This window comes from Camelus ferus, unplaced genomic scaffold (genome assembly GCF_009834535.1).
Source record: "Camelus ferus isolate YT-003-E unplaced genomic scaffold, BCGSAC_Cfer_1.0 contig299, whole genome shotgun sequence".
Taxonomy (NCBI): Eukaryota; Metazoa; Chordata; class Mammalia; order Artiodactyla; family Camelidae; genus Camelus; species Camelus ferus.
In genome coordinates, this window is record NW_022588424.1 from 941,318 (window position 1) to 968,807 (window position 27,490).

Genomic DNA, 27,490 nt, shown 5'->3' on the forward strand with positions numbered 1-27,490 from the left:
ATTCTATATATCCCCCCACCTTTAAAAAAATTTTTTTTATACTTTATCATTTGTGAAGTTGTAAACCAGGACAGTTGCTTTGCTGTCCTAGTTGAAAGCAAGACTTAGCATCTCAGGTGTTCTCTGCTTCAGCTGGCTGCTGAGCCCACCTTGTTTGCTGAACTGCAATTTGGGGTATAGACTGGGTGCTTCCAGAAAGAACACAGCTGAAGATGGCTGCACTTCTTTGCTGGCAGACACAGTTTCAGAGCCTCGATGCAGCTCTGTCCGCAGGAATATAAATTCTTAAAGTAGTCCAGGGACAGATGACTGGATAAAGAATTTGTGAGATACCTATCTATCTATCTATCTATCCACACACACACAATGGAATACAACTCAGCCACAAAAAAAATAAAATTAAGTAAAATAAAATCATGCCATTTGCAGCAACATGGAAGGACCTGGAGATCATCATATTAAGCAAAATAAGCCAGAAAGAGAAAGAAAAATACCATATGACATCACTTATATGTCAAATCTTAAAAAAAAAAAAAAAAGGACACAAAATGAACTTATTTAAGAAACAGAAACTGACTCAGACATAGAAAACAAACTTACGGCTACCGGGGGAAAGGGAGTGGGAAGGGATAAATTAGGAGTTCAGGATTTGCAGATACTAACTACTATATGCAAAATAGATAAACAACAAGGTCCTACTGTATAGCACAGGGAACTATATTCAATACCTTGTAATGGCATATAATGAAAATGACTATGAAAAGGAATATTTATACTTATACGTATAAATGAATCACTATGCTGTATGGCAGAAATTAACATAATGTTGTAAATTGACTATACTTCAATTAAAAAAACACAAACACATAAATTCTTTATCAACCTCACCTGAAAAGCACTGAGAAAGCCTACCAAACTGGTGAGCAAAATACACATACACAGTTTCCTATCTGTGGATCAGTAAGGGGTGTGAGAGGAGACTGGGAAAGGGCGTTCTGGAAGGTGAGTCCTCGCTGTGGCCAGTGGCTGCTAGTGAGCTCTCTGGAGGGCCAGGGTTCAAAAGCCAGCTCTCCCACCAGTGACTCTGGGAAAGTACTGGGCCTTAGGTTTCTGGTCCGTAAAATAGGGATGGTAATAGATCTTGCTAATAGAAATACCTTGAGGGTCACATGAGGTAATACAAACAAGTAAAGCACTTAGAACTGTGTCTGACACAGGGTGAGAGCTCAATAAACAAACAGTGGTATGCACACATTCAGGAAATGAATCGGATGAGAATCCACTGTAAAACTGGTGCATGACCAAAAAAGGAATCCCACTGACTTAAAAACAATAATTGGTAACACACACATAACATAAAATTTATCATCGTAACCCTTTTTAAATGCACAGTTCAGTGTCATTAAGCACATTCACATCGTGGTGGTGCCTCACCACCCTCCATCCAGAGAACTCTGTCCATTTTGCAAAACGAAAACTCCCTACCGTTAAGTAATAACTCCCCATCCCTTCCTCTCCCCAGCCCTGGCAACCTCAGTTCTACTTGCTATCTATCAATTTGCTCACTCTAGGGACCTCATATAAGTAGACTCATGCAGCATTTGTCTTTTTCTGTCTGGCTTATTTCACTAGCATGATGTCCTCCATGTTGTAGCATGTGTCAGAATTTCCTTCCTTTGTAAGGCCCATTGATTTATCTATCTATCTATCTATCTATTTATCTTTTTATACAATTTTTAAAAGTTATATTCCATTTACAGTTATTACAAAGTACTGGCTACAGTCCCCGTGTTGTACAATACACCCTTGTAGCCTGTCTTACACCCAATAGTTTGTACCTCCTGCTCCCCGACTCCTGTGTTGCCCTCCCTCCTTTCCCTACTGGTAACTGCTAGTTTGTTCTCAATATCTGTGAGTCTTCTTCTTCTATATATATATATATATTCTCTAGTTTGCTGTGTTTTTTAGATTCCACATATCAGTGGTATCTTACCATATTTATCTTTCTCTGTCTGACTTATTTCACTTAGCTTAATGCCCTCCAAGTCCATCCATGTTGCTGCAAATGGCAAAAGTTCACCCTTTTTTATTGAAGGCCCATTGACGTTTTAACCTATTAATTTCCCCCCCAAGTTTTCAGAAATTAATGATGTAAATATGATGATAACTCCTCTCTCCAGCAAAGGTGAGCAACTTTTGGAAACACTCCCTGGAGCTACCTGGAGATACCAGCCACCATAGAAATGCTAATTAGAAAAACCAGTTTTCTGAAGAAAGGTATTATTCCTTGAGGCAGGCAGTTTACACTAATCAACATTTCTCTAATACTTGTCAGTGTTTTGTAACACTTTTTCAAGTCCCAGTGGTAGCTTGCTAGTTCTCCTGAAGTGTGGAGACAGCCAATGGGGGAAACCAAAATGGTAACTCTGGTCCCATGGGGCCTTTTCTGTCATAGCAAAGCAGTTATTTTTACCGTTTTCATTTTACATAACCATTGCTCATGGGGATGGTGGCTAGAAATATTGGACCCTGTGTAAAAGGTCCTGGTTTTCTGGTATTTTCTTATTTGCCTCCCTTTAAGGCACTCAAGTTTTTCATTGGAAGTTGTGGATTTAATCTGTTCACACAGACTGGAATCTGCTTACCATGGTCACAGAAACTTTTCCTCTCAATAAACATAATGGTGACAGGAAAAATAAAAGCACGCTGAATAGCTATGATTAAAGGTGAAAAAACTGATGATGGGGCATGCCAACTGTCAAATCTCAAGTTATGCCTTGCCACTTTTCACAACTTTTGGAAGATCGTTTTTTAGCCTATCATAAATATGTGCCTCACTGATTCTAGATAAGTGTCCAAGATTTAGTGCTGCTTTCATTTCTTTTCAAGATTAATATTTGAAGCTTAGTACACAGAGCAATAATCTGTTTCAGCATTATATTTCAAAATATTAAGGAAATTTCCATATCAAACTAAAAATTTGTAAATTTCACTGTTGGGTTCAAGTGATGAAAAGGCTGGTGGAACAACTATTTATAATGGGAATTATGACTCTGAAATAAAATCTACTTGCTACTACTTTAATTCTTAATATGTAAGCAGTTTTCTTCTTTATTTTATAGTAGATTTTCTGGTGATTCTGAGCTTGATGGCCCACAAAACAATGCATTAGAGGATTGCTAATGTAATGCCCTAATTTATTTAAAGAGTTCCATTTTATGTTAATTGATAACTAAGGGACATTTGAGACTGCAGGAAAAACAAACAGAAATAAAATAGCATAAATAATAAAAGAACTAAAAAATCCAGAGAAAAACATTGGGTAATACTTTGGATATTTAGTACAATAGCTTTTCTATGATCAGAGGAAAAAACAAAAAACAACAAAAGATGGTCCCTTTTTTGCACTGTTTAAAACTAGAACCATCATAAGCCAATCTTTTAACTACAAAAGGAATTTCCATTTAATATATGAAGAAAAAGATGTGGACAATGAACCAAAATTGGCTTTCCCACTTTTTATCATGAAAAATTTCAAGCATACAGAAAAGTTGAAGAAAAAGTAAAAAGAGTAGCTACAGGCTCTACCCCTAAATTCTATAACTGAGGCTTTTGGTCAGATTTGCTTTCTCTTTCTCCACATGCACTTTTTCTTTGCAGCTGCAGACTTCATTTGAAACTGCATGCATCACCACCCATCTTCTCAGAATAACATCCTCTGATACAACCACAGTTCTCACATTAAGAAAAAACCCCAAAATTCCCTATTACCTGATACCCAGTCCACATTAAAACTGTCCAAGAACATCTTTCATAGTTGCTGGGTTTTTATTTTTATTTTTTGAACCCATAAAGAGACCATCAAGAGTCACATACTGCATTTTCATCATATGTCTTTGTGTTTAGGGGACAGTCCTTCCGAATCTTTTTTCTCCTTCTCATGACACAGACTTTTTAAAGAACGCAGGCCAGTTGTCTTGTGGAATTTCCCAACATTCTGTATTTAGGTCACTTGACTTGTTCATCTAGGCCTAGGCTCTCCATCCTAAAAACTGTGGAAGTATCTGGAATATTCACTTGCTTTCTAGCTCCTTTCCCATCCCCAGAGCTCACCTGCCTTCAACCGTGAGGAACACCAAGAGATCAGAGATTAGCTGAACTCAGCTTTAACCCATCAAAGAAACTGCAAGCTTCAGGAAGAAAAGTTATTTAAATGATACTGCCAAAGCAAAGGCTTTTAAGGTCAGAGGAAAGGTGTCCCGGTTTAAGGCTGATTTCCTAGCAAGTGCTGGGCCTGCAGCAAGTGGATCCTTGCAGAGAGCTTGAAATGGCCAAGATCTGCTATTGTTGTGCGAGTATGTAGGAATGCTCATCAAAGGTGCTTCCTTTAACTACTTTTTTCTTTTGTCTCCCAAATTCCCTTCAGCTTCTGTTGAGCTAAATGCTAAACCGAAAGAATAAAAAAAAGTTTATCATCCCAGCTTTTACCAGTCCACATTAACAAATTAACATGTGTGCTGTACACAGCCAAGAGATGTAAGCAAGCCTCGGAGGGGCAATAATCTGCAGAAGAACATTTGTATCTGCACTTCAAGGATGGTTTATAAACACAGGCTATTCTGGACCAACACCCCCCTAGAAATACAGACTTAAATAAACAAAAGTTCGCCCAGGCTGAGGTGGTATTCTTCTGCAGGCCAAGTGTTTTTAAAAACGTGATTGGCCAGTTAAGAAGTTTATCCGCCTGGTGCCTCAAATTCTCAAACAGTTTATTTGAATACCGTGTGAATGGCTAATCTCCTACCAGTTTGGGGGCTTTAACAAGGTCAACAAATGGGTGGGCTGTGAAAGTAAACGCTGCTTTTCCTCCCAGTGTCATCCTCATCTCCAAAATTTCGCTCCCTCTCCCCCTTCACTCGCCCTAGCCTTCCCCTTCCTAAGCTTGGTCTCTTGTACCCCGTAAAAGTACTGAAATTGCCAAGGAGACATTTTTAATTAGAAGTACTACAGTAATGAATTCAAGTACACTCGTTTATCATAAAGGGCTTTCCCATCTGTCTCTAAAGTATACTTAAAAAGGCTGTGTATTTGATAACATTAGCACCAAGCATCTTCCACATGTTAATGTTCAGCATTTTAGATGTTCACTCCCCCCACACCCCCAAAGACAGCGTGGTGGTGGTTCCAAAAAGAGCACATTTATCTCTGTGTTTGGGAGTGCCTGTGTGGTCTCTTCCTAATTTATTTGCACTCCAATCCTCAGGGATAGCATCGCAATCCCCCTAGGCAAAAAGAGATTAGGGAACTGGGCTGTCTGCTTCTCCCCACCCTGACAGAGAAGGGAAAACAACTTCCCCAAGTCCCACAAGTTCTCTGGCCACTGTACAAATTGTTCTTGAGCATGGAGGGTTTCCAAAAGCCCTAATTAGCAACTCACAGCAAACATTTCTTTGCATTAGCTAATGATCCGGCTACACTTGTAAGCAAACAGAACCAACATATCTAATCAATGCTGAAAAACCAACCAAATGCCTATTAAACATCTGGATGTAATTTTCTAGTTAGAACAAAATGAAAACATATGCAGGTTCCTTTGATCTGCATCTTAACAAAGAAATTGTTGATAAAAAAGCATACTGGTCAGTCAATGTGTCATTTTCATAAAGTCTGCTCGTTTCTCTTCAAATGCTCCCAGTTTAATTTAGTTGGTTTCCTGCAATCTCTAATTTTACCATATTGTGTGAAACCGCAAGAGATTCTTTGGATGTGATTTTATTTGAGGTTTCACTGCTGCATGGATCTGCTACTGATTTTTCTTTTCCTTCTCTGCTTTCTTCCCTCCACCCCTCACCCCCTACGCCCATCCTGCCCTTTTCTTTGGTAAAGTGGTGAGGGAAAAAAGGTGATAAAGCAATGCTGGAGAGATTTATTCTGGACCCTGCATTTCCTAGGTTTAAGAAAACTCCCAGTTTAAAAGAAGAAGTCAACTGAAGAAATGGATAAGTAATAAGGTAAAAGAAAGAGAAAATGACAAAAGTGATCTTTTAAAAATGTGTATAATTATTTCAAACAAAAAAGTAATAGCTTTAAAAGATGCATTAATTTCTATGACCAGCATTCATAATTTTTCTATTGTCTCTAGTACCTATACCATAGAAAGCATCTAGGTTTTGTAATTACTCATGCTATTGGTGAGTTGAAAATTTGATAACTCAGCAACAAATGAATGGAAATACACCCATATATGCATCCATGATAAACAATCTAGCAATCTTTGTTTCTTTTGCAGAGGATAAAGAGGGAACTTTTTTTCAGAGACAATTTCCTATGGAAGTGGAGTACTAATATTATTTCATGTAAAAACATCATCAACATATGAATACGTTAAAGGTAAAGAAGATTATGGTTAACAGACTTTAAATAGAAGACCAAAATTATAGATTTCATGAGTAGGACTATTTTCCTTTAAACAGGCTGTAGGCAATCTGCACATATATTATTTATTTAAAACATAAGATTAAAGCTGCTTGATTGTTTAAACACCATCATTTGTAATGCAGTTTGATGAGAGTTTTGTAGTATAATTATTACAGCATGACAATCACAGAGAAAACATGACCTTGAAAAGGGGCCCAACCTCCTCTCTTAAGGAGGATGCGCTGTCAGAGAAAGAAGCCATGGGAAACCGACCATCTTTATGCACACAATTAAAGGCCTTCCAATTTTACAATCATCACTCTTTCTTTTCTCCACATACTATATCATAAGGAAATCAGAAGGCCTGGTCTTTCAAACTCTACTTGTAAAGAAACACTAGTTACAAGAGAACTTCTAATTTTTACCCATGGCAAGCTAGGAAATATGATGAGTAGACGTTTGCTGTAAATAGTTATATTAGAGAACGTTTAAAGACAATGTGTTAGAACAATTTTGAAGAGGATGAGAAGAGGAGAGAAAAAGAGAAGAAGCAACACTTTTGTTCCTGTTTTAACTTCTCTCTTTAAACTTAACCACCAGCATATGCCAGTAAATCAAAGTAAAGCTTGGGTAAGCCAGGGAGAAGCCACAGTTGCCCTAGTTGTCCCAGCAGGCACAGGCAGATTTGTGGCATCTAAGCACTTTCTACACAATCCTGGAGCACAGACTGGTAGAGGTGGCCCAGTCACTAGATGATTCCAAGGAACACAGGTTGTCAAAGGACAAAGCTTAGTTGCACATGATCCTATGATTCAAACAGTCCTGTACGTGGAGTGAGTTGGCTCTCATCATCACCAAATTTAATCAAGGAAAGGGGCAGTGCTTCCTTCCTATTCATTTTCCATGTCTGCAGAATGAATCATAGAACCCCCTACCCAACCCCTCTAAACGGGAACACTGCAAAGCCACAATGCTGACCTTGTTTGAGAATTACTACCGCCGTGTAGTAAAATTGCTCCTTTAATTTTTCATTTATAATTGATATTTGGGATTGATCCAATTATAGGTAAATCAATATTATAATATTTAAGAACTCCACCCGCGAAATGAATTATCTAAAATGATTCTTTAAATATTTCAAGAAAAAGATGTCTGTAAAAGCAAATCTTCGAATAAAATGTATTTCTGTTTAAACAAATACCTTTCTATAACTCTCTTGGAAGTGTAATAATGGGAAACTGAGGGCTATTAACACCAAACAGTACGTTCCAACATTAAGATGAATGCTTGTCAAAGATGTGTCTTTCTCATGGAAGAATTCACCACCATTTGGCTAAAATAGCATATTCACTTACCAATCCTGTGGAAACAGCTCAACTGAACTGCTCTTTAGAGTATGAATGTGGCAACATTGAAGGTTTTTTGCTGTATGATGTATTTAGAATAATAGACAAAAATTGGAGATTTACGCAGTATGCTCCGTGTATTTAAAATCTCAAAACCCTTTTTAAGTTCCATCTTATGAAAATTTTAGCCACGTCATTTACCCAGCGCTTCCCTTACACAGCTCATTAACACAGCTCCTTAACGGGGAGTACCATCCGAACTATGGGGGTGGGGTGGGCAGGACAGGTTTTTCAGGTCTCAATGTTGGTTTATCCCATTGTCTCCCTTTGTTTCCAGTAATTGGAAACAGACTCTCGGTCATGTTGCTGCGAGGCCCCTGAAACTCTGAACAGCCCGCCTACCTCCCAGCACAGCGAAATAGGGACTTTTCAGAAGGACTCGGGATTTCGCGCCGCAGGCAAAAATATCGCGTCTGTGACTGGGACGCGCGTGCCTTACTCTGGCGGCACCTTGGATATCCTTCCCGCCAAACCAAGGCAGGCCGATCTTTCTGCAAAGTAGTTTGAAATCCTAAAATAAAAACCAATTCCGACCACATTGGGTGCAAAATGGGCGTGGGCATTAAAAGCTTAATCTTAGGCCAATAGTGTACTACGCCAGCCAATGATTGCCCACTTATGCATTCCCTACTAAGTGCACAGTTCATTCCTTCTAGCATATCCGTGAAAAGGCAGCTCAAGGAAAAACAATCCTCAGAGAAATTTCTGAATGTGACCTCACTTTAAAGAGTAGCATCAAAGAAGGGGCCAGCACCGAAAGACGCGTTTGACTCAAACTACCAAAAAGCACCCCTTCTCCCTCATAAGAAACTACGCGGCTAGTCTCTGAGGTACTTTCACTGAGATCTGAGGATTTTCACTAAAGAGAAAAGTGAACAAGTGACAGGATTTTTGCAAACTCAAGCCCCCAGCTTCGGCGGCTGCACGCTCAAGGGTCCCTCCCGCTCGCGCGCTCCCGCGCGCTCCCTCCCCTAGCCCCACGTTACTTTGATTGACAGCCCGGCCCCGCCGCTCTCCTTCCCACCGACCTTCCCATCCACGGTGCCAATCTCCGCGTCTCGCAGCTTCCCATTGGCTAGTTTCGGCGTCCCGCAGCTCCTCCATGAACAGTTCCTCATCGAGCCCGGGAGGACGCGGCTGGCGGAGGAGGGATGGGGTTGGGTGGGAGGGGAGACGGGGGAGACGGCGGAGATGGAAGCGAGTGAGGTGGGTGAGGAGGCGAGTGAGAGAGAGAGAGAGAGAGACAAGGCCAGTCCGGAGGCGCGCTGCCATAGGCTCTGGGGAGGCGCCGCGTAAGCACCCCACGTTGGGCGCGGCGCACGCAATTGGCTAACGCGGGCCTCTCGGCTTCCCCCTCCGCCCTACAGGGCCCACGTCCTCCGCCGGCTCCGCGCTCGCGGCCCCCGCCCGCACAGGGCTGGGCGGGGCCGGCGCTGGTTAGCTCCGGAGTGTGAAACCGCGTGTTAATGTAACCGGCGCGAGAGGCGCGGGCGGCGGCGGCGGCGGCGGCAGCGGCGGCTGCAGGAGCAGCAGCGGCGGCAGCGGGTACCCTGTGCCCCGCGTTCCCGAGGCAGCCGATTACGCCACCCCCACCTTCGCACGGCCGGGCGGGACCCGCGCCACCAGCCGGGACCTCCACTGACCCTCGGCGACTTAACCCCCGCCGCGACTACTCCGAACTCGCCCGCGGAGTTTGCCCGCTGGGGAGGGAGGCCGAGCGGCACAACACACTCTTGCGCTTTTCCCCACCATCTCGTGGATGTCGTTCCCCGGGTCGTGAGAGAACTTTAGCGGACTGGAGTGCCCTTTGCGTAGAGGTAACCGAAAGGAAGAAAAGAAAGAGGGCCGACGGAGAGGCTCGGGGGGAAGGGTCCGGAGCGGCTGGGCCAGCAGTGCGGAGCAAGTACGCGCGGACCGAGGCCCCCGGATCCGCCCAGGGATCGAGGAGCGGCGCGCGGTTGCGGGACTGTCCTCCGCGGAGTAGCCGTGTCAGGCCAGGAGGGTTTGTGCAACCGCGGAGAATACCGACTGCCGGCCGCACAGGGCGTGCCGAGCCGCCTCCCGGCGCACCCTCCGCACTTTCCCCACCTCGTCGTCATCCCGCGCCCCTCGGCTCGGGTTGAGGCTGCGGAGCCTCCGCCGCAGCCCGGACCTCGCACCCCGCTGTCTCCCTGGAGCGGGCGAGTGCCTGGTTGTGGGCGCTGCCCAGACCCGCGGGGGTCGGCCGTGAACGTCGTCAGGTTTGTTTGTGTGGGGTTAGCCGGGGGCGCCGCGCCACCTGCACCTCGCCGGCGGACGGCGTCGCAGGGAAAACCCGGAGAAGACGCAGACACAGAGAAGAGCGGAGAGCTTCCCGCCTGGATTTGTTTGCCCGGGAGGGGTGCGGCGCAAGCGGCTCGCCGAGGAGAGCGCGGCGGGAGTCACCGCGCCCCCACCTCCCCGCCCCGGCGGCCGAGACCTGCAGGTTGGAGCGCAGCCGCCGCTCCATCCTCCCGAGCTCCGGCGGCGCCTCGCGGGTTCTTGGTGCAGCCGGGCCTGAGCTGCCCCGTGATGTGGCCCTGAGCGCGGGAGCCCGCACGGGCGGGCACAGGAGTTGCCGGGCGCCGAGTGGCCCGTGCGCCCCGCCGAGCGCGCCTGCGTGCGTGGCCAGCGCGCCCCCCTCGCTCCCTGCTTCTGCCTGGCTTCCCGGCTTAATTTTCCTCGGCGGGATTAAAGTTGGAAATTGAGCGGAGAATTGAGTTGCCCGGGAACAGAGCCGCGGCCGCCGCCAGAGCGATGTTCCCGCAGAGCCGGCACCCGGTGAGGCGCGGCCGGGTGGCTGAGTTGGGGGCAGGGTAGTGTGGGTGGCTAGGCGCTGTTCCTGTGCGGTACAGAGATGAGTAGCTGCTATGTTGTGGCCAAGCCCCTGGCCTCCAGGGGTGCAAGGCGTAGGAGCTCCCGGGCCCTCCTCTCCTGGGTGGGGAGTGGGCTGAAACTCTCAATTTCCCCCCTTTCCTCTGGGCGCCCTCCTATTTGACGTCTAGACTGGGTGGGCGGGGGCGCCCGGGGATACTGCGATTTCTCTCCCGCAGCCACATTCTCCCCCTTCCCCGAGGCGAGTGGGGCGCCCCCCTTTTGTTTCTCGTCTCGCTTATTTACATGTCAATGAGGCCCCCGTTCCGGCGCGCCTGGAGGTGGCCCCGGCGACTCTGGGAACGGGAAGCCTGAGGGAGTTGTTTTTCTCCTCTGGTCCCCGGGGTCATTATCGCCCCCGTGGGGGAGGGGCGAAGACAACAACCTGGCCAGGTCCTCCGCGGTCACCAGGGAGTCCCCGTATCTTCAGCCTGGTGACCCGGGCGCACTTAACGCGACCTACCCTGGAGGCTGGAAGAGGCTCCTAGTCTTTTTAGAAGCCTCGGATCTAGAGAGGGTCCATCTTCCCTCTTCCCAGAGTGAAGCGCAAACTCGAGTTCGGGGCTCCCATTTTCCGCCGCTTCTAACTTTTTTGTTTTTTGTTTATGTCCCCCTCCCCCCCACTCTTTCGTACTCTGAATTACTTCTTTATCCATTCGCCCGCATCCCGGTCCCTCGGTCCCCCTCGCTGGTCGCCCCTAGACGCCGCACCAGGCTGCAGGCCAGCCGTTCAAGTTCACTATTCCGGAGTCCCTGGACCGGATTAAAGAGGAATTCCAGTTCCTGCAGGCGCAGTATCACAGGTGCGTGTCCAGCCGCGCCGGGTGAGTGGTCGCCCCGGCAGTGCCCGGCCCTTGGTCGCCCATCCCGCTGGCGGTGGCGGCTGTACTTAGCGCTTGCGTCCAGGCGGTGGCGTGTGGAGTCGCAGTTAAGACCTGTCATTCACGTTACCCCCTTTCCCGGCTCTTCCTGGGCCGCCTCTTCTCTTGTCTCCTCCTCCTCCCATTGTTTCCCTTTTGCCCGTTTGCTGCTGTTCCAGGGAGCCCTTTTTCGTGTATTTAGGAGTTGCCTGAGAACTGTCAATATTTGCAGTTCATTTATTTATTTTGCAACAGGCTGAGCTGAAATCTTGGTTCAATCGATGCCCCAGCTCTGAAGTGCAGGTTCAGGGAGGCAAAGCCAGTGTTGAAATCGCTGATGGCCGTACTAGATTTGGGTTCTCTGAGGCAAAGTCCATTGTGGAAGAGTAGCTGGTTTTCCCTGTGCCCATCGTTGGTGGTGGTTAGTGGGGTGGATATGTGTAGGGGAAATCTCACCTGCTTTGGCCTCTTTCTGGGTTGCTTTGGGGTAGGACAAGGAATTGGAGCTGCATTTATATCTAGCTCAGCTTTAGTCTCTTCATCTAATGAGACCTACTTCAAAAAATTTATAAATGAAAACTACTTGTAAAGCACCCTGTCTGCAGTATATTTTCCAGAAATGTTAATGTCCTCCCCTGTTTCTATGAAGCCTTAGCTGATTAGAGCTAAGAAATAACTAACTGTGTAATGACAGTTTTTATTTTTGTCATGCTTGAAAAAGAGCCCACAGATGCCTGGGTGTGAATTTTCTCATTTTGTCAGAGGCTTTCTGGTTGTTGACCTTTTGTCTACTCGAAGATGATAATCTCTAGAGCTTGAAGCATACGTGCCCACAGTGTTGACCAAGCAGGGAGGACTTCAGCTCACTTAATTGCAATAACCGCATGATATATTTTGGCAGGGAATTAAAAAGCAAAGGTTTTAAAAGGGACCAACAATTGTAGAAGTAAGTTTACAAGTACAATTTTCAAACCTAGAGACTGTTTGAGTTGGCAGAGATGATACAGCCTATATCTGAGACTGAAGGTTATGCAAAGGCCAGATTTTGGTGGAGTCCAGAGAAGCCAGCTTTGATGCAGAGAAGGAAGTAGGAGTGAGCAGATGACCATGAGGAGAAATCAGTCTTCTGGGTAGATCAGAGGTTTTGACAGATTGTTTTCATTCTTGGCATCTCACCAGGTACGCACCAAGAAGAAAAAGAATGGTTGCGGAGTGGATACCCTGTACCGTTCACCTTATTCCTTTTCCCTATTAAATGCAAGGACAAAGCTTTTGGGTGTTTACCTAGATAGTTTATGGCTTTTCCAAATTGGTCTGTGTTTTTACTTGGAGTGCAAATATGTGAGGCAGATGTTAAAACAAGTGACATAATGTTTACATTAAGTTGCCTGTTTTGTTTTTGTAGTCTTAAATTGGAATGTGAGAAACTGGCAAGTGAAAAGACAGAAATGCAGAGGCACTATGTGATGGTAGGTATCAAAGATTAGGCTTTTTTTCCTTTTCATGTAATATTAACAAATATGTGTTCTCAGCATTACAAAACGTGAGTTAACGGAAATGTTTGGTTCTTTTTTCTTTTCACAGTATTATGAAATGTCATATGGATTAAACATAGAAATGCATAAACAGGTAAGCTTTAGTTAAATCTCAAATTGAAATGAGAAATAAGTCACAATCTTAGAATACTGGCTTTGTCCTCAGTAGTTGTGGGGGTTATATGCCATTTTTCAGCCTTAGTTTCCCTTCCTGCGAATTAGTGGGAGTATCCTGCAGCAGGGGTTGCTTCTTGAGGATTATAGAATGAGTTACTAGGTGAGAGGTGCTTTTGAAGTGTAAACTAGCCCTGTTTATAGGCAGATAGGCATTGAGACTCTGACTTGACTTTTCTGCCTGGATACTTTATTTTCCTCTTGAAAGATCTGGATATCCCATAGAGTTCTGAAGTTCAGAGTAGCTGATGCTTTTGTGCAGATTTGGAAACAAATGTGGACCTGTGGGGGAAAGAAGGGTATTCAGGAGTTTCCTTATTCCAGCTAAACAAGGTATATGACTGTGGAGTTATAGGACTATGGCGTTCTCTCTGTTTTGGGGCTACATAAAGCAACACTCAGGATTAGTGGCTTATTAGGAAACATCTTTTTGAAAAATGTCTCAGTTGATGCAGGTTTGGAGGTGAAAAAAGCATCCTTTTATGACCACAGCATATGTTGGGACTCGCTTCAGTCCTAGTGGTTTTAAAAGCATGAAAAGATTAGTGACTGGAAAGCTCCAGCTATGACTATGAGTTTGCAAGTTCCCATAAAATTCACACTTATGGCTACTATAATGGTGTATAAAAAGAGTATTGAGCTGGAACAAGGCACTAAGGACCTCGTAAGAGAAGAAAAGCTAAATGATTGCTCAGCCCAAAGGACCCTCGATTGAGTAGTCATTGTCTGCCAAAGAAAGCATTAATGGCATGGTGTAAGTATTCTGGAGATATGCTGACATTCACTTTTTCATCAAGACTCTGGTACAATAAGTCTTTTAGAAATCGATTGACTCTTAAAAAATTATCATCAGATGAAGTTGCACAGTTGGACACATTTCAAAGTGCAACAATACAATTCTTACTTGATGTATATGTGCTATTTCATCTCAAACCCTTGTTTCATTAAATTAAACAGCATGGCTGACCGGCTGGGGCACAGTGGAGAAATTGATTAGTTCAGCCTTCAGATCTTCCTTATATTCAAAGACTTTCATTAAGCAAGTGTGTTTCAGAGTTGAATTCTGCTTTTGTAACTCCGCACTCTTTGATTTTTAATTCATCATAGATTTCATAATGTTAAGTTATCATCGGGTACATTATTAGATCTGTTCTCAGATAGGTGTTTGGAAGGAGATAGTTAAGTTCAGGGCCTTTCATTAACCCTGTATTTGGGCCTTTAAAAGTGCTGATTTTATTCTGATCTGCAAAGTTGGTAGCCTAGTTTCTGTTGGGTTTGTGCCTTTGTTTCTGTGTGCTTAAATGGCTAGTGCCTGATTGAGGCAATTGTAACTTGTTGATAGTAATTATGCTAGAAGATCTATGGCTATTTAAATGAATTATGCAAATAAACTTGGTCTAAGAGTTCTAACTTGTCACTTTTTTTTTTAAGTTACCCTAAAGGCACATAAAAAAAAATTTTCTTTCTTTTTTTTTTTTTTGCTATAAATACTCTGGAAGAGTAAGAGGAGATTGAGCTTTCTCTTAAACTCATAAACGCAAAGGATTTAACAACCTCACAGACTCCATACAGGGGTGCGCCACCTCTCTGTGATGTTCTGTGTTGGTGCTGGATTTATTGGGGGAGCTACGGGGGAGGGGAGGTGTGAAATTCTTCTGGGTTCCTGTAGGTTACTTGGTAGAGTGACCTCTTCTTTATCGAGTAGGAAGAAGGAAGAAGGGGTGAGGTGGGTCAGGAACCCCACGGTGTGGAAATGGTTTTCTAATGAGTTTCTGGACTCTGTTGGGCATTTGTGGGTCTATACTGTCTGTCCATGAGCCAGCGTGTGTTAATAATATGCTGTGTATAATTGGGTCAGAAAAATGTGAAAATCTGGGAGATGCCATGTTCTTCATAGTAGGGCATTAAGCCCCCTGAAATTTAGTTTATATTGTAAATGCTGACAGACCCTTAACTAGAGTGGTGTGCAGAGCAGTGCTGTAATTCAGTTTAAAGTGGCCTTACATTTGAAAAACATCCTTCTGAATGTCACACATTAATAATAAGTTCTGAGGAGGCATTTGGTGCAGCTAGTAATCATAATTCTTATTAAAACTGGTGACGTCTGGCCCCCAGGGTGTAGCCAGGCTCAAATTGATGCTTTTTGCCGCCTGATCACCAGCATGGCCTAAGTGCTCATTATATTGTAGAGAGGGCCTTTGGAGCTCTCATTAGATTTGACAGGAATTCTCTCTAGGGGGAAACTGGGCATTAGCGAGACTCCTGACAGGCTGAAATTAGTCCTGCTTTATGGCTTATAACCAAATGCTAGCAAGGCATCATCAGGGGACACAAAAAATTGTCATTTCTGACAACATCTTTGTTACTGAAAAAAAAACAGTGACGGGGAAACCTTCTGTGGAGAGAGCGTTCAACGTTGTTAAGGTTTGTCTCCGGTGTGACGACCTCTCTCCTCCCCACCTTTCAGCGGGTTTGTCGGAGGAGTGAGTTTGAGAGATTTCACTGTCAAATCTCACCACCGACTTTTCCGTCTGGAAATGTTAAAGTGGAAGTGCGTCCAAATCAAGAATGGTGTAATTGTGGTTTCCTTACTTGGTTGGGTGCCCACAGTCCGTGTTTATGTTGTGTCAACACTTCCTGATAAGCCTGCCTCTGACTTTCACTGCTCCCATTTGTGGCTGGTTACCGAAAAGTCAATGAAATCAGGATGGTAATGGATATTTAAATCTTTTATGGTAGCATTAAGACGACAATTTTTTTTTTTCTGTGAGCCCTTTATAGATTCCTGCTGTCCTTCTCTTTTCAGATAGGTTGTATAAATTCTATATAGCTCTATACATAGAGATGGAGACTTCTCATGAAATATGGAGCCATTCTGATACCACCAGTGTTAGGGCACGTAAAAACCTAGCAGGTTAAAGTGAGTCTCTTCGTTTTTGAGGGCTATGCCTGGTGTGTTCCGCAGTGTGATTTAAAGTTTTGTTTTTGTTTTTCTTCTCTGTCGTGTGACATGATATTAGTTCATTTGATACCTGAGGAACAAGATGCACTGTAAATACTTAGAGAAGTCTTGTTTATGCCATTTGCATACCTTTTCAGCAGGTAGATGAAGCCATGCCTTAAGTTGTCATTGGTGGCCTGACTTGAGTACAGCACTTAAGCAGTTTTCAAAAGCGATTTGCCTCATCCTCTGAGCTCCTTTGCTCTGCCTGAAACTTTGGGCACCTGCTCAGAGTGTGGGACTTGTCAAGGCCAAGCATTTTTGAAGCTAAAGTTTGTGTCGTTTGGTCCCCAGCTCCTCCCCACCTACTCTGCTGCCATTGGAAAATGAGGCCAGTGAGGAATCACCCTTGGGCCTGTGCTTAGCGATCCCTCCTGGTCTCCCTCTTTGTCTGTGTTGACCAACGTCACGATTTGCAAGACACCTTGGGGTGAGGCGCAGGTTCTGAAAATTAGGAAGATCAGCAGTCCTGACTGCTCTGTAGGGGCCACAGCCAAGGGTAGATAGAAAATTGTAGTAGATAGAAAATTGTAACCAACTGAGCAGTACTGTCTGCAGGTTAAAGTATGTCTAAGAACCAAAGGAAATTTGAAAGATGTTGTCAGGACTCCTGAGTGAGACACAGCGATGCAGTGAGTTTGATCAGTTGCTTTGCCTTTCTGTGCCTGTGTTCTTCTGAAGAGCAGGCAGAGTGAGTGCTTGGGGCTCTCCAGGGCGGTGGAGAATTTAAAAATAAATGAAAGAACTAGCTCTGGAAGGAAGGTATTCTGCCATCTTGATTGTGGGGTGGGGAAGGAGAGGAGAAAAAGAAAAAGAAAAAGATGAGAGCTGAGCATTTCCAAACACTGTGTGATATTTCAGCTAGCAGTGTCTCAGACCATATCAATTTTGGAGTGAATTTCACAGTTTTGATGTGTGCTTTAAAGCTTCTCTTTAGAAATAAGTTGTTCTTTAGTAGTGTTTAAAAGTGCCAAAGTGGAACTGTTAGGGATTCACCCTGCGGGTTGATTCCTTACATGTGACTCTTACTGTTTGTCTCTATGTTTCTTTCTTTCTGTTTTTGTTTTTGTTTTTGTTTTAAATTTTGGGGGTAGTTAGGTTTATATATATATTTTTTAATGGAGGTACTGGGGAGTGAACCCAGTACCAGTACCACTGGGCTATACCCTCCCCCGCTTTCTGTTTTTAAGCCATGTATGTTTTTGGTCTACAGTTTCTCAGTCTGAGGTTATTTTTTTAAGCCAATATCTCAGAAGGCAACTGACCAACTGGAGTATAGGCACTTTAGAGTTAAGCTCCACCTTGTAATACAGAGAAGGTAGCTGTCATCAAGGTTGGAGTGGTCCGCCACCCCCTTCATTTCATTAGCCAGGCCTGTCCTTGATAAGTAGGAGTTAAGAGATAAAGCTCCCTGTGTGTAGAGCCTAGATTCCGAGGTGCAAGATTAGCCTTTGTTTTTTATCAGCAAGTGGGGTGGACTCTTCGCTCCTTAACCGGTGCCCTCCCGACCCCATCCGCAGCTGGGCAACCCCTCCCACAGGTTGGCTAGCTGCGGGTTTCTGTCCAGGGTCTGAACTAGGTGAGATGAGAGAGGCACTTGCCTGGGGCATGGAATTTAAGTGAGGTATCAAAAAACATAGTACTCAAGATAAACAGTATTTTTAAAGTTCAAAATTAAAGCCAAAAAATCCATGAGGAACAAAATATCAACATTTTCTGTAGGGACAAGATTTGACAGGGTTGGGAGTAGGGTGGGAGGTGGTGTGTCAGGGAGCCTCCCTCCCCACCCCGCTGTCCTGCGCAGTCTCCCGAGGGCAGGATGGAGGTGAGATGTCCCCCTGGGAGCTGCAGTGACCTGTAGAATCTGCCTTGGTGTAAGATAGAGTTCACTGGGGTCACTTACTTAAGGGCTTCACTTAGTGCCTGGGCCCTGGTTTTCCACTCTGTAAAGGGTGTTAGACTAGGCAGGCTCTAAAGTAGGGCTCGTGTGTGTGTCAGTTGAGGGGTCTGCCCAGAGCAGCTAAGGTGTTCCTCCAGTAGTGTTTATTAAGCACAGAAAGGGAAATCTGTTCCTTTAGCAAATATTTAAATAAATCACCTTGTGTGGTAGTTATACTTACAGATAAATTCAGTTACCGGCTCATGGAACCATTTTAACTTTCCCTAGATCTCAGCCTTTGCTTCTTCTATTATTAAACTGTTGGGATCTCCAGGAGTGGATTAAATTGGAGGAAACTGAGAAACTGAGCTCTCGTTAAGGCCTGGATTGACTCAGTCGTGCCCTGTGTCCTCTGCCACCCTTCTGGTCCTTCATGCTTAGTGTTGCTTCAGATGTTTCAAAACTGAAATTCTCAGAACTATTACCTTCAGTGCAGAATATTTGGTATAATAGTTTTTAATTAAAATTTAGATAGCTGTTTTGGGTGGTTGGCTTATTTGATAAGATTAGGCATTTATAGCTTCAAAATAGTGCTCACTCATGGGATCGGTGACTTCTGCAGTAAAAAATGTGCTGTAGGATTGTTCCATGAATATGGCTTAGTGTTTGAAGTAGAGCCTCTGTGTGTGTGTGTGTGTGTGTGTGTGTGTGTGTGTGTGTGTGTGTCTGTCTGTCTGTCTAGGCATGGGCACTCAGGTGTGGGAGAGAAATTCTAATTTTTTTCTGAGGCATGGTTTGATCTGAAAAATGAAAAAGGTTTCCACTGATACTTTAACATCAATTAAGATATACACGTATTACCATTCACATGGTTCAAGAAAAAATGGTTTCTAAAACCATTTCCAAAACCATGATGATTATAGAATTGCTCAGGTTATAGATCACCGAGTCACCTTAATGCTTTTTATGAAACTCAAAGAAATGTTGACGCAAAGCTTTATGGAACAATATATGTTTTCACACAACTCTTTATTTCATTATTTTACATTTAAGTTTTTAGTAATTACCGTTTTTTCATTGTTTGCCTGCTTTGAAGCAACATAAAATCAAAACCATGAGAACAGTGTTTACCCTCTTCCCTCACATGGTGTAACGAACACATCCTCTTAGTTTTCCTAGTAAGTATTATTTGCTACTTAGTCATTCTTTGACCACGAAATATGTTAGCCGGAAAGGGGTAGGGTGATGGTTATTTTGGGTATAAGCAAAAACAAGCTAGAAGAACCCTGTACATTGAATTAATTTTTTCATCTGCCAAATAGAGAAAAATTGCTATTAAGTGCGGCAGGTGCACATGGGAAGGGGTAGCACACCAGTTTCCAGCGTGCTAGTAGAGATTCATTAGATGTTCGTTATTCACTTGATAAAGCAAAAATTTTAAAAAAGCATTTTCTGAGACTTGGTTGCGTTTGAACTTGGGTGGCCAAATCATGTGATGTGTTAAACCGCTGAAATACGTGTGGTACTTATGGGTGTGATATTAATGCCGTTACTGATCTAACTAGCTCATTGGTCTGCAGTGTTTTGTGCAGCTTGTCAATAAAAAGTTTAAAAACATATCACTGGACTTGTTTACTTATGAATTTGTAAATTCTGTAAATCTATTACTGTAATATGCTGTATATGTATATAATAAATGAAAATTTTAAGTAGAGGGGTTAAAAGAAAAGTTTTCATGTTCTCAGTGTTCCCCATTGGCTTGTCCAGGGTGGCCCCTGGGGCACCCCTACTAGCCTATATTTTAAGCACCCTTGGAGCGCTCACTCTGAAAGGGAGCATCTTGAAGGTAATGAATGCAGAATCCCTCTAGAGGTGTGGGTCTTTTGGCCTCCTAGAGATGCCTGTTTTTTCTAGTTTTGACTTCCCACCCCAGTAATTATCTTTCTGCTCATCACTCCCAGCCTTTTGTGTCTGCCCCTGATCACTGTCCCGGCCAGTCTTCCTTGGCCACCTCAATCCTCTTCCCTGAATCCAGCCAAATGGGCCTATTTTTCATAGCTAAAATATGCTCCGTGTTTCCTGTTTTCTTTATAAAAACTGCAGGCTTTTTTGGGGCAAACTTCACAAAATGGCCTTCCTCAGGATCCTTCAGGGTCCAGTTCAGATACCAACACTGCCTGTTTACTTCAAGGCCTTCCGTGGCTGCTCCGACAGGAAGCTGGCACATTACTGATTTTTGCAATGAAGTCTTTTCATGTTAATTATTTATTTATTTATTTATTTATTTATTTATTTATTTATTTATTTATTTATTTATTTATGGCCACTCCAGCTAGGTCACAATCTGCTTGAGGCTTGGGTTAGAGACTTATATCCCTCTTACCAATGAGTTCAAGTAGGCACTTGCAAAGCAACGTTTAACGTACTCCCTCTGAGGAGCAGTGGTCGTCACTTTGGGTCCTGAACCTATGTGAAGAGCAGGTGAAAGTGCTTGGCAACAAGTCGTACACATTTCTATACCCAAGATAGCTTTGCCAAACAATTGGGCTGTTTGTGGACATCTTAGGATCCTTCAGCAAGTCCGTGGAGTCCAGATTAGAAACTTGAATCGAAAGTATGGGTCCTTAGTCTGAAATGAAGAATGAAATCTGACTTCAGTAGATGTTTTAGAGGACTACAGTTCTAATGGCATCTAACCACTTCTGCTCAGCTATTTTCCTTTTGGAAAAGTGATTTATAGTTAAATATCCACTGAGGCTTCTTAATGGGGAGTTTCATTATAGTAATATGTTTTGATTTGTAGTTAAAAAAAAAAAGAGGGAAAACAGAAGTAGCATGTTGCTAATGCCTGGGTTTCCGTCTGTACTGAGTGTGTACATGCATCGCTGCCCTGGGAACCACCCCTTATCTCCTGAGAATGACCACAGCCACTCATAGGGTTGTGGATAAGTTGTATTACAAAGCTCCTTCCAAGGCATTAAACTTGACTTAGTCACCAGGTTTCTTAGTAATGATTATAGCCATTGATTATTTGCATATAGTCTTTACATAATCCCTTTGCCCCCCCCCCAAGTTTTATTATGAAGAATTTCAAATATACAGAAAAGGAAAAATTGTACAGTCAACACCCCGTATTATGCCCACCTATTTGATACCCAGAGTCTATAATGTAGCATTTTGTACCATCTGCCTGTCTCATATCTTGCATAGAGCTTTTGCCTTCCTCTCCCTAAAGATAAATAAATAATTCAGTCCTTTCTTTAGCAACCAATCCCATTTTAGACTGATAACACATGAAAGGTGGAGTTTCTCCAGGTACTTTTTAAGAATTCCATCTGAACAGGTGTTTATAACGTTTTATAACATTTTTCTCCTAAACTTGCCCTCTGTGTTTTTGATGTGGTTATATTAGGTGATCTGTTACATGGTGTTAAGGTGTTTGCTTTTTCAGCTGAAAGCAGAGGTTTGTACTTAAACAGAAAAGCCAGGTTCCCCTTCCTAAGCCCTCCTACCTTTTGGACCTTCATAATGAACCTCTAAAATGCAATCAGTGTATCTCCGCTGGGGGAAACAGCTTTAGTGTTAATAGGTAGGGAACTAGGAAGTCATTGTCTGATTTTGAACTTTGTGTGGATGGCAACTCTCCTGGTGAAGAATTTAAGTTGGCCTCAGGGGCCATGGGTGGTACAGGGGTGTGAAGCACCAGAAAGCAAAACCTCTTTGAGGACTGCAGTGTGTGGAGGAGGCTCTCCAAAGCTGAGGCGTCCGGGAGCACAGCCTTTGTCCATCCCCAGCACCCTCTGGATGCCTTGAGCAAACAGCCGGGCAGAGCCTCTTACAAGTAGGGTGACCAGCCAGTGTATTGACACGCACAGACACAATAGAAAACTGCATTAGGAGGCAAGCCATTGGGATTTGCAGTAAATATATTACAGAACACAAGTGACTTGCCGATACTGCTTGTTTAGCAGTTTGCAAGGGCAATGGCAGTATGGATTTTTGAATTAGAAGGGAAGGGCTGTTCTTTCTCTGTGCAGGAACATCTAGTTGATGGCTGGGGAGAAAATTGATTTAGAGAACAAAATGCAGCCGCCTTTATTTGTGCCATTTGAAAGGCTTCTAAGGATTAGTGAGTGAAAATAAAAAGGTTGCTTTCGCTTTAGGAAAGGGGGTCTTGACATTGATCTGCATCTTGGTGTGGTGTGGAGAGAAGAACGGATGGGCCACCTGGAGGGAGGAAGGGCTCCCAGTGCCTGGGCAGCCTGCAGCTACAGGTGCCCGTCCGTTCTCAGGCGGTTGTCTCTTTCAGCTCTTTGGCTTTCAAAAGCCAACTTCTTGGGTTTATTATTGTAGAGTAAGTAAGCTTATTTGAGACATTAGAGCAAGTAGTCATAGCCCCACCCACTGAGCTCCACGCACCCTAGGAATTGTGCTGTAGGAGCTCTCTGAAAATCCTTCCAGCCTCCTTTTGTGCGGATATTAATTATTCCTCCTTGCAAAAGAAAAAAACGGGCTAGAAGGTTAGGGGATGACAGGAGCACCTACTGGATAGGGTTGTCAGCAGAATTGAGTGAGTTTCTGTGTGCAGGAGCCTGGCACGTGGGGCACTCTCAGGACAGCTGTTCTCAAAATCTGTTATCTAAGTCTATTATTGATCCCTTTAAAACCGTGCTCGGCTGTAGGGATTCTAGGCCATCCTCCCATATTATTTTTTCCAAGCCCATTTTCCTTCCTTCCTGTATCGGAATTGTTCCTTTTTCATTATTTCCCCCATTACAATGTGGGTTTTTTTGTTGTTGTTATTTGTTTGTTTTTGTTTCCTTCTAAGATCAGAAGGATTTATCTTTAGGCGCAAAAGGAAACTTTTGTCTTTTCTTTTTTAAGCCTCTATTGGCAGCCTCTGTTGTCTAAGGAATCTAGAGGAATTAAGACGCCTTATTTAAGCCAAACAGCAAAATGTGCCCTTGGAAGGCAACAGTCTTAAGTAGTTAATACAACTACCAGTGAGAATAGCCTTGTGTTGGGTTTTTTTTTCGTTTAAGGGAATGGATGAACAACAAAGAGGATTTGGTTCATTTTATTGAAGTGAGTTTTGGCAGAATAAAGCATGGGAGGTGCGTTTCTGATTTTTTTTTTTTTCTTTTTAATGTAATGTGGAAAATCCAGCTTTGAAGTTGAAGAGAGATTTTTGTCATCCTGGAAAAAAAAGGGAGGGGGGATGTGTGTGTGAATTTACAAGGCTGGGTTGTTGCTTTGTTATTGAAAGAAAAAAATCACGCACCTTGTTGATGTATATGTACATACATATGAAACGTTTTCTTTTGGCTATGGAGACTTGTAAAGTGCATGCAGAAGTTTGAGTAGATAGTTGTGTTGCAATATTCCCCATACACTCCACCGGAGATTTTTGTGGCCTGTCAGTTCACAGCTGCTGCTTATGTGCTAATATTGAGAAAGACGGAAAGAAAAAAAACCCAGAGGAGGGAGAGAAGCAGGGCCGTTGGGATTGGACGTACTGGAAATTTAGGCTGTTGACTCCTAGTACCAAGTATGATGCAGCAGCAACTTCTTGCAAGCATTTGGGAAAAAAGAGGGCACAGCTCAGAGGAACTGTGCCAGGACCTGCTCCCACACTTGCTGCAAAGCTCTGCCACCTGCTGACCTCGGTGTGCTGAGAAGCTCCACGTTGCTGTCTCTTTGTGTTCAGCTTGAGAAGCGGTCCTGAAGTCAGTCCTCTGAGTGGCTGTAGGGGAAGCACGAGGTTCTTGACAACCCCCTCCGCCTGCCAGTTGGCCTGGGTTCCGAGCCTTTTCCATTTGTAAGCCGGCTGGCTCTCTTACAGTGCGGGGGCCTCAAGCTCCCACAGAGCCAATCTCCCTGCACAGCTACCGAGAAGATTGGAATTGGACTGCTGAAATGTGTCCAGCTTCTGTGCTTTTTAGCTGACCAAAGGCCAGAACCATGCCACTAGCTCAAGCGCGAAACGGCTGACTTCTCAATCTTACGAGAAGTCTATATTCCAGAATTGACTACCTCGGATGCTGTGATGTTCATGAATTAAATGAAATATGTAAGAGGGGTGTCACGTTTTGACTGTGGATTTCTCTAAGGGTACAGAGATTTTTGAACTGGATGTTAAATCTTGATTCATTCTTATTTCTTGACTAATGTATCAGATGTGGCTTACTCATCTGACGAGCCCCAGACAGATCAGTGTCGGTGCACTACCATCACCTAGGGCAGCCATTGTTTCGGTCATGATTTTATCACAAGGTCATATACCTCCCGGAAGCTGTGATGTTTATTTTATTGTTATTTTTTTTTCTGACTAGTGTGTGGAATGACTCTTGTCAATTTCCCTCAAAATACTGAAATTTCTGAAGGTTTGTATGGAATGAGCACCAATTTTTGCTTCTCAAATTAAAATAATATAAAAGAGAAGGAGTTTTTGAGTAGACTTTGCACTGTGAGAATATTAGTATTGACACCACTCATAATTTGGAGTATAGTTGGAAGACCAGATTCTACTGTGTGTCGCATCCTGGTTAATATGGCTGTAAAGAGGAGATGAATGTGGCTACTTTTCCAAGTCTATTACTCAGGAGGACTGTAAATTTGATTGGCTGTTACAATTCTAGCAGAATCATTCGATTTGAGAGCAATAGAAAGATAAGATATCCAATTACCCAAATGATTTGCAGGGTTAGCCAACGTTGTCATGGAGACACGAGTTGGAACAAATTAAATTTTAAGCAATAAAATAATCCTAAAGCCCGTCTGGGAACAAGAAAATTTGGCAGTGGCACTTACCTGAATTGAATCTTAGCTTGACACGATGTTGTTTGACATTGATATACTGTGGGGGCCTAAACTTATATGTGGCACAGCGTTACCTTCAAAAAGGAGCTCAGCCTAACCAGTACAGGGGAGCATCAGTATAAAGTCAGGATACTAACATTTAGTCCATGATTTAAATGATAATGGGGCTCTGGATTCCCAGACATAGTTTGTATTTAAGGATTGAAATGCCTTAATAATGATTAAGCAGCATTAATGGGACACTTGGAAAAAAAAAAAAGACATTTCATAGCAGCACAGAGTTTCTGGTACTGCTGTTCCCCTTTGTGTGTGTGTGAGCAGATGTAATCGAAATCGTGTGGATGTCTTCTGGTGTGGGGTGGAGGTGTAAGCATGCATATATTTGCATGTACAAATAAGGAGATTTTTGGCACATGCCCCTGCACTGCAGATGATTCTCTGTCTTTGTTAAAATTTCTACTTTGTGGTACTGCTGGCAGACTGGAAAATTGCTTCCCAAACTTGAGCTGATGACCTAAAACCTGAGTAAGTGTCAGTCTGGGGCTTAGAAGTTTCTTTCCCCTTATTAATGTATTGTTTAACTGGCTCCTGGCTTGTGCCACGGATTTGAAAACAGCCGAGTAGCCCAGAAGGAGGGAGGCTTTTTATCCACACGTCTATTAGACAGATGGAGATGGAAATTGGTCTGAGGTCAAGCCATTTGCAGCGTTCTCACAGCCTTCGATTTTCCTCTCATCCTCACCGCAGATCATCTCAAATGATTCAGTAATGACCAAAAGTGCAACATTGACCTTTATTCCCTGGTGGATTACTGTGTTTCACAGTCCAAATGGCAGGAAGTCTATTCTGTTCTTCCAGAAGGAGCTCGGCTTTATTGAGCCAGCCCGGCCCTGTGGGAACCATGCTAGTGCAGACCAGTGTAACAGAATACGTGGGTTAAATTTGGTTTCTCGTGCTCTGGGAAACAAGAATTGACATGTCCTGAACCCACATAATTAATGGAAGAGTATCTGGGATGCTTTCTAAAAACACACAAGAGCACATAAATTGATTTGTCCACTTGTAAAATAACTGGTGAATGATAGGAGTGGTATCTTCTGGTGGCCCCTGGTTTATAAATTGTCCTCACTTCCATGACCCCAATGTTCCTTCTCCCTTTTTATTTAATGCTTCCCCAGTACATCTTGGACAACACATTTTAATACTGCAGCATTTTAAAATTACAATTTGATATGACTTGGTCACAAGGCAGCTTTTCCTTAAATAGCTTTTATTATATAGATTTGTGGTCAGTTCTTGTAACCCTGAATAAATTATCCTCATACAGCACACTTTTTTCCCCTGAAAGAGCTTGATTGTTGGAGAAATGGTGATTATTTTCTCTTGCTTAGGTATCTCTCTGGAGTGTATTGTGATGTGATGATCAGGTATTTTTGGTTTTGGTTATTTTTTTTAAAGAGTTAATTTATTTGTATTTAAAATAGTATTTCTGTTTGCCTCCACCTGTACAGCTGAGTTAGTATTCTATGACTCTCAAATGCACTAGTGAAGTCTGTCATCTAGGATCTGTTTCTTACCATCTTGTAAATACTTAAAGGCTTTTTCCAAAAGGAGATGCTCTGAAAATTTTTATCAGCGTGCTAGATTTCATTTTAATCATGACCTAAGAATGCTTTTGCAAAAAAAAATTTTTTTCTCAACTGTTGACTGTACACAGGTCCTTTTTCTACCTCAGTGGCTCCCAACTTCTAATGCCCCGCTGGCGCTGTCTGGGTTCAGTGGAGCACTGTGTTCCCACTCGCAGTGGGTAACAGGGCCCCTGCCTTAAAATTCATCTTCTGGCCATTCTGGGGGTAAATTGCATTGTGGAGCTTCGCAGGTTTCTTGGCACATGATGTTGATTGAAAAGAGAATCCCAGGTTTCAGCTGGCAGTGCCAGGAACCTTGTCTTCCTTCCCAAAGGACCGCCTCTCCTGCAGCTCAGCCTGTGAGGAGGGAGGCCCAGGGGTGGGGCTTCCCAACTGAGACTGACTTTGGGGTTCAGATGGCTTTACCATTGCACGTGTGCGTGTGCGCACGCACACACACGTACACACACCTCTCTACTTGGGGCCATTCTGCTGTCATGCCACCTGGCTTTGATGGCCTAGGCGCTCTGGAAGAAGAGTGGCAGCTGTCATTCATGTGTGTGGGTCCTTCCTCTGAGGCCTGTTTTTAAAATTAGGGAACCACTGTCCTGTGGTCACCTTAGGCAGGAAATTCCTTTCCCACTCTCTAGATTGGCTAAAGATCCAACCTGTTAGGGAAACATTCATACCAAACTGCTTATCCAGTGATCTCTAAACAAGATGTGGGGGGGGGAGGGCGATGAGAAATGCTAAAGCCAGTGTTAGATTGGTGCTTTATAGTTGTGTGCACTGGACATTTGCTTTGCCCTGAAAGGCAGGGACATAGGGACGCAGACCTTTGGAGATCAGTGCCAGCCAAAGGAGGTCATAGCAACTGGT

At 43.6% G+C, this 27,490-nt stretch overlaps 2 protein-coding genes across 5 annotated transcripts in view; one reads left to right on the top strand and one right to left on the bottom strand.

The window, feature by feature from the left end:
- Window positions 1–9,087, bottom strand: part of LOC106729120 (spermatogenesis-associated protein 31D4-like) — a 154,161-nt gene extending 145,074 nt beyond the window's left edge. Inside the window, 1 exon segment of the mRNA XM_032476223.1 lies at window positions 8,852–9,087. The gene's annotated coding sequence lies outside the window, so the exon portion shown is untranslated.
- A 1,396-nt stretch (window positions 9,088–10,483) lies between these two features.
- The window catches only part of TLE1 (TLE family member 1, transcriptional corepressor), an 81,310-nt gene continuing 64,303 nt past the window's right edge, over window positions 10,484–27,490 (top strand). For all 4 annotated transcript variants that reach the window (XM_032476224.1, XM_032476225.1, XM_032476226.1 and 1 more), the window contains exons 1-4: window positions 10,484–10,622; window positions 11,418–11,518; window positions 12,981–13,044; window positions 13,160–13,204. In XM_032476224.1, the coding sequence (XP_032332115.1) occupies window positions 10,599–10,622; window positions 11,418–11,518; window positions 12,981–13,044; window positions 13,160–13,204 (234 nt within the window). In that variant the 5' untranslated portion in view covers window positions 10,484–10,598. The remainder of the gene's footprint in view (window positions 10,623–11,417; window positions 11,519–12,980; window positions 13,045–13,159; window positions 13,205–27,490) is intronic.